The 10,437-nt window shown below is 37.9% G+C and overlaps 1 protein-coding gene across 3 annotated transcripts in view; it reads left to right on the forward strand.

Annotated features, from left to right (window-relative positions):
- Positions 1 to 9,379, forward strand: part of LOC144975881 (HBS1-like protein) — a 37,733-nt gene extending 28,354 nt beyond the window's left edge. For all 3 annotated transcript variants that reach the window (XM_078920067.1, XM_078920073.1, XM_078920078.1), the window contains 2 exons: positions 4,319 to 4,463; positions 9,097 to 9,379. In XM_078920067.1, the coding sequence (XP_078776193.1) occupies positions 4,319 to 4,463; positions 9,097 to 9,135 (184 nt within the window). In that variant the 3' untranslated portion in view covers positions 9,136 to 9,379. The remainder of the gene's footprint in view (positions 1 to 4,318; positions 4,464 to 9,096) is intronic.
- The last annotated feature ends 1,058 nt before the right edge of the window (positions 9,380 to 10,437 follow it).

Here is a 10,437-nt window from a genome sequence, read left to right on the forward strand (position 1 = left end):
ATCTTATCCGTATATTTGCAAATTTTCTGCACTTTAGAAATAAGACCATAACGCTTATGTCTGGACCGGTTGTTTGCAAATTCTGCCTTTGTGTTCCACTGTTCGATTAGAATTAATCTCTATTTTTTTCCGTTTAGTTTGCAAAGTTTCTGCACTTTATAAATAAGACCATAGCGCTTATGTCTGGACCAGGCATTCGCAAATTCTGCTTTTGTGTTCCACTTTTCGAATCGAATTAATATCTAGTCTATCCGTTTATTTGCAAAGTTTCTGCATTTTATTAATAAGACCATAACGCTTATGTCTGGACCGGGCATTCGCAAATTCTGCTTTTGTGTTCCACTTTTCGAATCGAAATAACATCTAGTCTATCCGTTTATTTGCAAAGTTTCTGCACTTTATAAATAAGACCATAACGCTTATGTCTGGACCGGGCATTCGCAGATTCTGCTTTTGTGTTCCACTTTTCGAATCGAATGAATCTCTATCTTATCCGTTTATTTGCAAAGTTTCTGCACTTTATAAATAAGACCATAGCGCTTATGTCTGGACCGGGCATTCGCAAATTCTGCTTTTGTGTTCCACTTTTCGAATCGAATGAATCTCTATCTTATCCGTTTATTTGCAAAGTTTCTGCACTTTATAAATAAGACCATAACGCTTATGTCTGGACCGGGCATTCGCAAATTCTGCTTTTGTGTTCCACTTTTCGAATCGAATGAATCTCTATCTTATCCGTTTATTTGCAAAGTTTCTGCACTTTATAAATAAGACCATAACGCTTATGTCTGGACCGGGCATTCGCAAATTCTGCTTTTGTGTTCCACTTTTCGAATCGAATGAATCTCTATTTTATCCGTTTATTTGCAAAGATTCTGCACTTTATAAATAAGACCATGACGCTTATGTCTGGACCGGGTATTCGCAAATTCTCCTTTTGTGTTCCACTTTTCGAATCGAATTAATATCTAGTCTATCGGTTTATTTGCAAAGTTTCTGCATTTTATAAATAATAATAATTGTTCAAAATTTTACCTTACACCCGATATTACAAGTACAAGTGAGCCAGGTGAAGAAGATTGTCAAACAGTGTGACAGATGAAATAGGAAGAGAGAGAGAGAGGGAGGGAGGGGGAAGAGAGAGAGAGAGAGAGAGAGAGAGAGAGAGAGAGAGAGAGAGAGAGAGAGGGTAAGAGAGAGAGAGATATTCGTTTTTTGTTCAAAATCTCTCTCTCTCTCTCTCTATCTCTCATTGCACAAGGTTGTGCTATTTACTACTATTTATCAAGAACAGCCAAGCTGGCAACCCAGTCTCTGTATAAACTAAGCAAGATGGCAACAGGGACCTCGCTCCTTATCCAATGCCGAAGCTTTAGTTTGAGTCAAACAGTTTTGTTAAAAAAAAACACCCAAAATAAGTTCGTGTCGTAAGTGATGGAAGTTGAAGTCGGCTTATTATAAAATCGTTTTTATGGTCTGTTTGGATTACCCTTTTTAAATAGAAAAAGTGAATATATCATAAACTTGAAGAATAGGCAAGCTAAATGAAATTTAAATTGACTGATTAAATGAGTACGCGAGGCTGAGTTGCGAACGACTACTGGGTTCCGACATTCCGATCCCAGTGTCATTCATGTTCACCGTACCGTGTTACTGTCTACACACTACACTGCATTGTTAGTGACTGGTCATGTCTTTTTGTTTGTATGTTTTACGCAAGCTTAATAAAAATTAAATGAATACGTGAGGCAGAGTTGCGAACGACTCATGGGTTCCGACATTCCGATCCCAGTGTCAGTCATGTTCACCGTACTGTGTTACTGTCTACACACTACACGGCATTGTTAGTGACTGGTCATGCCTTTGTTTTGTATGTTTCTTTTAATATGGGTCAATTTACAAAGAATAATAATAGAAATGTTCAAAACAAAAACTAGATTCACTATTACGTGCCTGTAATGAAGTGCTTTCCACAAACCGTGAGCGAGAATGATGGTGGAGGTAATGGCAACCATGTGGGTTTGTTATTGTTTCCTACCTCCGTCAACCCGCGCATCCGGTTGCGCACCCACGCTGATTCTGACCAATTGGAGTCAGCATAATAATAATACTTCAGTCAACCCCTCCCTAAAATATATTATTATTTGACAGCAACTGCACACAATTTGAAGGGACTAATCAGGCACACACAATGTGTGTTGATTGACCATAGGAGATGCTGATGCCATAGCTCACTTTTTTATTTTTTTTACTAGAGATTAAAATTTTAAAAATTTTTTCCTCCATTGAAGCTGAAAAGCGGAATGGTTGCCTTGAATTTGCCTTGAACTTGAATGGGGAATGTAGACCAACTAAGTGGAATTATTCTGCGAAAAGGGTAGAAGCCTCAAGGTTAAGGTCATGCTTCTTCTAAATGGTTGAGACAGAAATGGATGGTATGCCAATTTCCTTAGACTTGTCAACTGCATCGATCAACTGGATCTTTCTTTTCAGCGATAGGTTTGCCAATGTAGTTGTAGACTTGACTTGGAGTCTTGATAAAATTGATACTAATTAAGAGGGCCATATGGCCTGGGATTAGAACAAATTTTTTTTTTTAAATCTTGAACTTTAAGTTGTGACGATGTAAAATGTGAGATGGATAAATCAAAGCTATTGGATACTACTTATGTACATTGAGCACGGACACCAGGCAAAGCAGCTAAATCACATCGGTGTGCGCCAATCGTTCTCGGATATTCTTAACCAATGAAAATTCTTACTGGCAGCTTTTTTAACCAGTGGAAATATTTGTTTATTTGTGATTTTATTGTGGTTATAAGTGATAAGAACATCGACTTATGTGGATTTTTTTTTTTTTTTTAACTAATGTTATATAGGAAGAAGGGGGAGGGACCAAGAAAATAAATCGACTTGGGTAAAAATCGACTTAAGCAACGTCAACGAATCCAGAGTGCACTGTATTGACTTTCTTGACTTAAAACTTTCAGCTTTCGATGTCATTCCGACTTCAAGCTTTGGCTCTTCTTATTATTATTGTGGCAAAGATTCTCTAATTGCCTCTGTTGTTTGCCTTTTTCTGATTTCATCATTGATTTATTTCAAATCATTATCGAGAGTGAGAGGAAACGTTGTTGGTTGTTCTCAGACTCCTTTGTTTTGGCCAGAGAAATATGAGGCTGAGTCAAAAAGTAATGGGACTCTGCTTATTACTTAAAAACATTAAATAAATACCATGCATATATCTCATATTAAAGCTTGACATTAGCCGAGTAGAATGCTATTTCTAAACATAGTTTCCGCCACTCTCGATAACCACAGTCCACCTTTTTGTAAGGTCATGTATCCCGTCCTCGTAAAACTGAGTTGACTTAATTTTGAGCCAATTTTTCACTACTGCCATGGCTTCTTCATCTTCTTCAAAGCGATGTCCCCCCATTGCTGCCTTCCGTGGACCAAAAAGATGAAAGTCCAAAGGTGGTGAATTCATATGGAGAGTGAGACAGCGTTGTCCATCAATATGATGCAATTTCCTCCCTTTTTCTGGCACTTGTGTGTTGAAGGGCATTTTCATGAAGAAACAATACTCGTTCCATCTCCAAAGCCGGTCTAACTCGATGAATTCTTGTTTTCACTTGCTTCAAGGTCTATTTGTACCATTCAGAGTTTACAGCGGTTCCCTGTGGTAGGATTACAAGTGTCCTAAAACACTGTTGTCATAATTTTCCCATCTGATTTCTCAGCTTTGGAGTTTTTGGTCTTTGGGAAAGAAGGGTGTTGCCATTCCAATAATTGTCTCTTCAACTCCGGTTGAACCCTTGTAAAACACTGCCTCTACAAAATGCCTGAGTTTTAAAGACTTTAACCAATGTATTTAAAAATGCTGCTCAAGGTTTCTTCTTCGTAAACAAAAAATTCAATGACAGCTTTCTGTCACTGACAGACCTCCATGGAGGCAGCCATTTTGAACTGTCATAACTTTGTTAAAATTTGACATAATTAAAATTTTTAACTTTTGGTTTAAAGAGTACATTTGTAAGTTAAATTGAGCCAAATATGATGTCATATGAAAAAGAAATGAACTCAGCAGGAGATTTGTTACATTACTTTTTGACTCACCCTCGTAGTATATCATCACAGATATTAAAACTAAATCTTTTACATTCTGTAAAACTATAGATAATGATTGAATAATTGATAATTTATTAATTTATGTGTTGATTTATTTTTTATGAAAAGAAAAAGAAATGTTTTTATATTTTGGACACAGTGTTTCAGATTTTTTTTTTTTAATCCATTTTTATTTTTCATGTTATAGATGTTTGGTGAAAAATACAAGTGCCGTATTAGAGCTGGAATTTGAGCGAACAATGTGTTTGGAGTTGTACTCTGAGTTCAAAGACTTGGGCAGATTCATGTTGAGACAAGGAGGACACACAATTGCAGCTGGACTTATTGAAGAGGTAGATGATGCTTATAACACACTATTTTAATTTGTCCAAGCAGATTATTTTTTTTATGCCAAATTTTAGTATTTTCTTCCAAATTCGGATTTTTAACCGGAATTTTAGAGGAATGGTGATGAAAATCAGTTTTTTAAAAAACCCACAAAAACAACTGAATTACATTATACAGGCATGCCTACCGTCCCGGAATTTCTGGATTTGTTCCAGAAATTTGAAAATAATAATGGCTGTCCCGGAAAATACGGAAGTTTACTTTTTGTCCCGGAAATTTAAAAAATTGACCATTATATACTTCTTCTTCTAGGTTCCATGCCTGGTCCAGGCTTCGGATACTGCATGAATTATCTCTCTCCATTCCTCCCTGTCTCTTGCTTTTTCAAACAGCTCTTGGATTGTTAGGTTGGTGAAGCCCTTCAGTTGGTCTATGAGTGTTTTTCTTTGTCTCCCCCGGGCGCGTTTACCAGGTATTTTTCCACAACTTGCCAGGTATTCCTTCTTATCTTTCCTTACTATGTGTCCGAAAAAGGATAGTTGTCGATCCACTATTAAGGGCATTAGTTTCCTTTGTTGGTATGTTTGTTTTAGCACTTCTTCGTTCGTTTTGTGTGCAGTATACGATATTCTCTGCATCCTTCTCAAGCACCACATTTCAAAAGCTTCAATGTTCTTTTGTGTTTCTGCATTTGTAGTCCAGCTTTCGCATCCGTATAACAAGATTGGCCACACGTAGCACTTCAAGACTCGGAATCTAATCCCGAACGACATCTGTTTGTTTTTCAAAATGTTTCCCAGGTCCATGAAGGCCTGTTTGGCTTGAGTTATTCTTGCCCGTATGTCTCGGTTACATCTTCCATCTGTTGTCACTATTGAACCTAGGTACTTAAAACTTTCTACGTTGGTAAGTTGCTCGCCGTGAATCGTTATATTGCAGGTGTTGTTGTTTTCGGGGTTTTTCTGTATTACCATGCATTCCGTTTTGGTGATATTCACTTCCATTCCCTTGGCTTCACTATCTACTACCACTTTGTCAACAATCTTTTGAAGTTGGATTTCTGATGTTGCAATGAGTACCGTATCGTCTGCGTATCTTATATTATTTATGTTGTGACCTCCCACTTTTATTCCCTCCATATTATTTATGCCCCTCATGATTGTTTCTTGGTATAGATTAAACAGATCTGGTGAGGCAACACACCCTTGACGGACTCCTTTCTTAATAGGAATGGAATTTCCTGTAGAGTTTCCGATTTTGATAGATGCCTGCTGGGTGTAGTATAATGTTTGCATGAGTCTGAGGTCTTTCTCATCAGCGCCAATGGAGTGCAGTTGTTTTAGTATTTCTTCGTGGCGTACTCTATCAAAAGCTTTTTTGTAGTCGACAAAACAGAGGTATAGTGGGGTCTGAACCTGTATAGCTCTTTCACTTAAAACACGGAGGAGGTATATTGCGTTCCTTGTCCCTCTGTCAGGTTGGAATCCATATTGTTCTTCTGCGATTTCGGGGTTAATCTTATTCCTTAGCCTGTTGATAATTATACGCAACAGTATTTTGTTGATGTGGCTTATTAAACTTATAGTTCTAAAATTTTCGCATCTGACTGCACCTGCTTTCTTTGGTATTGCTATGAAAATAGAGTTACAGAGATCTTCTGGAATTTTCCCAGTATTGTATATATTGTTGAATAATATGTGAAGTTCATCAATTGCTAGATCTCCTAGGCTTTTTAATACCTCTACAGATATTTCATCAGGGCCTGTTGCTTTACCATCCCTCATTCGTTCCATGGCATGTTCAATTTCACTTTTGGTGATGTTTGGACCGCTTAATGGTTCTTTGAATTTCAGTGGTGGTTCATTTCTATTTGGATCATTGTACAGTTCGCCTATGTATTCTACCCATCGGCTTTCTATATGTTGTTCTTCAAATAGCAGATCCCTTGTTTGTTTTGGATACAACTTCCTGCTGCTTTGCTTTTCCTTTTCCCTGATAGTTCTTTTATTCTTTGGTGAGCTTGTTGGGGGTTGGGTTTGTATTCTCTTTCGATTTCGCAGCATTTCCAGTCTAGATAGTTCTCGTGTGCCTCGATGCATTTGGATTTAATGTGGTTGTTCAATGTTTGGTATTCTGCAGACCCTCTGTTGCATTTTCGTCTTTCTTCAAATAGGTTTAGAATTTCATTTGTCATCCATTCCTTTTTGCTGTTTATTTGAGCTATTGGTAAATGTTTTTCTGCAGTTGCTTTGACACACTTTTGGAATATATCAAATTGTTTTTCACATTTTTCGTTATCAGGTTCACTTTGGCTTTGTATCATGAGTGCATTTTCAAATTCTTCTCTCATTTTTGTTTGTATGCCATTGTCTTTGCATAACCTGTAATCCTCTTTATTCTACCAGCTGTTCTCTGAATAGCTTTAAACTTTATCCTTACTGTACAAACAACTGGGACATGGTCACTGTCTACATCGGCGCCTGGGTAGGTTTTGCAATTTAATATGCCATTTCTGAATCTTGATGATACTGCTATAAAGTCTATCTGGTTCCTTGCTCTGTCCCCTGGTGATTGCCATGTCCAGGTTCTTCTTGGGTGTTGTTGAAACCAGGTGTTTGAAATCATTAATTTATTTGTTCTACACCAATCTGCCCAGATGTTTCCTCGTTCATTTCTGTCTCCGAGTCCATGTGGTCCGATTATGTCACCATCTCTGCCTCTGCCAATCTTAGCATTTAGGTCCCCCATTACCATAAGGACTTCTTGTGATTTACACATTCGTTTTGCTTTGTCTAGTGAATGGTAAAACTCTGTCATATCTGCATCTGTCGCCTCTTCTGTTGGTGCATAAACTTGAATAATATTGGTGTCAACTACAGGTCCTCTTAGCTTAACCAGCAAAACTCTGTCTGAGATTGCTACGTGCCCTTTGTAAAATTTGGTTGATTTTTGGTCTAAGATCATCCCTACTCCTTTTTGGAAAGAGGTTCCACCACTCCATATGATCTTATATGTCGTGTTGTTTTCTTGTTTTGACATGGTTCCCTGCTCTTTCCATCTCATCTCTGCCAGGCCAAGAATATTTATTTGGAGCCGTTTCATTTCTTTTAGAATGTTGTTTAGTTTTCCTTTTTGGGCACAGGTCCTGACATTCCATGTCCCAATTTTGGTTTTGTCACATTTGTTAAATTTATTTCGCCTAGTAACTGGCTGACGGTTCGGTGTGACCTGACGAACATCACGCTCCCAACCGAGCGAGGCAGCAGTCTTCCGTGAAAACATGCTCCCCTTTACGCTGTCACCGTTGACTTTTTGGACTTATTCATGCAGTTAACTCGGCAAAGTTACAAGAATGGTTTGCCATTGCCTATTCTTGTCGCCTATTCTAGATCATCATCAAGCCCTACTGCAACCTCCTCGTGGTGTCGAACGGTAACAGGTCAAGCTGGCCAACTGCAGAGGGCGACAAGAATAGGCAATGGCAAACCAAGACCATTATATACCACCACATAATCATCCCTACCACCACTACAACAGCCAACACTTCATCATCATCATCCCTACCTTCACCACTACTACAACTACTACCACATCAAATTCCTACCACCACTATTACAACAGCTAACACGACATCGTCATCCCTACCACCACTACTACTACAACTACCACCACATCATCATCCCTACTATCACTACTACAACAACTACAACCACATCCTCATCTCTACCACCACTACAACTACAACTGCCACCACATCATCATCCCTACTATCACTACTACAACTACGACTACATCATCATCCCTACCACTACTGCTAAAACTACTACCACATCATCATTCCTACCACCTCTGCTACAACTCGTCATCCCTATCACCGCTGTTAAAACAATTCATCATCTCTTCTACCTCTACTACAACTACTGGTGATGATGATGTGGTGGTGGTGGTTGTAGTAGTAGAGGTCATGATGATGATGTGGTAGTGGTGATTGTAGTAGTAGTGGTAGTGATAATGTGATGCTGGTGGTTGTAGTAGTAGTGGTATTGATGATGATGTGGTAGTGGTGGTCGCAGTAGTAGTGGTAGTGATGACGATTTGGTTGTGGTGGTTGTAGTAGTAATAGTAGTGATGATGATGTGGTGGTTGTAGTAGTGGTAGAGATGATGATGTGGTGGTGGTTGTAATAGTGCTGGTAGTTGTGGTAGTGATGATGATGTGGTGTGGTGGTGGTTGAAGTAGTAGTTGTGGTACTGATGAAGATGTGGTGGTGGTGGTGGTTGTAGTAGTAGTGGTAGTGATGATGATGTGGTGGTGGTTGCAGTACCACCACATCATCATCCCTACTATCACTACTACAACAACTACAACCACATCCCATGGTGCTTTAATTCTTCTAGAACTTTTTTACCATCCCATTTTCTTCCTTTTTACTGGCGCTGATATGACTTAAATATGTTGCAAGTGACTTAAAACCCTTAAAAACAACAACATAAAAACAGCATTTCATTATTATTTATTTTTATCAACTAGTTAGTAAATACTTCATCATGACCTACAAAATTTATGCTCATAAAATATTTTGGGGCTGGAATTTGGAAGAAAAAAACAAACCAAACCTTTAAAAAATATTTATTTCAGGTCTTGCCAAACAAGTCATCACAAGATGGAGCAAGTTAAATTACAAATGATAGATTGCACTCGGCCGTGTTTTTATTTAGTATGATGATCCATTCTCTCCTCCCCCCCCCCCCCCCCCCCCCCCCCCATGCTGCTATTGTTGGTTGTTTTATTAAAATAAATTATTATCTAGAATACAGCATTTGGTGGTGCCAATATACAGTTTTTGTGAACCAGCCAGCTTGCTACTGGTATGGTATGCGCGATTAAAAAATTAAAAAAATAAAGATTATGATGCAATAAACCATTGAACTTTGTGTGTTTTATATTTTTTTGTTTTGTTTTTTACTATAATAACTTTTATCAGTCCATGAATTTATTAGTTGGCATGAAATTTTTTTTAAATAAAAAAATTATGCCCTTACTAGTCACCCATGTTGTCCAAGTGAGTAAATTGTGGGTTAATCTTACCGAAAGAAAGAAAAACTTAAAAGTGCATGAAGCACGGCTCAAAACCAGGACCTCCCAGGTCACAGTGCAATGTTTAATCCACTGGGCCCCACTTGTAAATCTTTTACAATGATCAAAAAAAATATATAAATTTATATTTCAGCTTTTAAGGTCCAGACTCGCACCTCCAGAGGTCTTGAATTTGGAAAAGAATCCTATTTATCTTCAGGACTATGAACTTTCAATAAATAATCAAAGTATAAAATTGATTTTTTAAAAAGCCCCCAAAAAAACACACCTTTTAGTCAGTCCTTCAATAGATCAGAAGTTGTTCGAATTTCCCTTAGGGTAAGGGGGTTAGGCTGCCCCAGGACTGGTGAAATCTTCATTACAGTTACAGCCTTGTTATCTCTTCTACCCCTTTATATTATTTTTCCTTTCCATATATATTTTATATGGCTTTTCTTTTGCTGAGAAGGAAACGGTCATATGGATGGATCTTTTTGTGAGAGATGATGTTTTCACCATTATTTTCCAATTCTCAGAAAGAAATACATGTATATGCAGACAGATGAATTTATGCACACAAGTACAAGGCTTAAAAACTATTAGGGAATGTTCTACAGTGCTAAGCATAATGTAATCGGAACGTTTATGAATAAATAACTTTAATCCTAGTGATTAAGGTGCTTCTTCAAACTGTTGGTGTCCGAATACATCCTGTTGTATTTTCACTCAGTCTTTCTGAAATTATTTTTTCACTCTCCAAGCCTGTCAAAGCCTGTCATGTTCATAGAGGTAGCCAATCCTGACTGACTGGCTGAGTGATAAATTTTATCTAAACCAATTTAGGCTATTTTGTAATGAAGAAAGTAACTTATTAACTCATGGAATAGTAGAATGAGAACTGCT

The sequence above is a fragment of the Berghia stephanieae genome, chromosome 1, assembly GCF_034508935.2.
Source record: "Berghia stephanieae isolate SIO BIC M18660-M18661 chromosome 1, UCSD_Bste_1.3, whole genome shotgun sequence".
In the NCBI taxonomy this organism is placed as follows: Eukaryota; Metazoa; Mollusca; class Gastropoda; order Nudibranchia; family Aeolidiidae; genus Berghia; species Berghia stephanieae.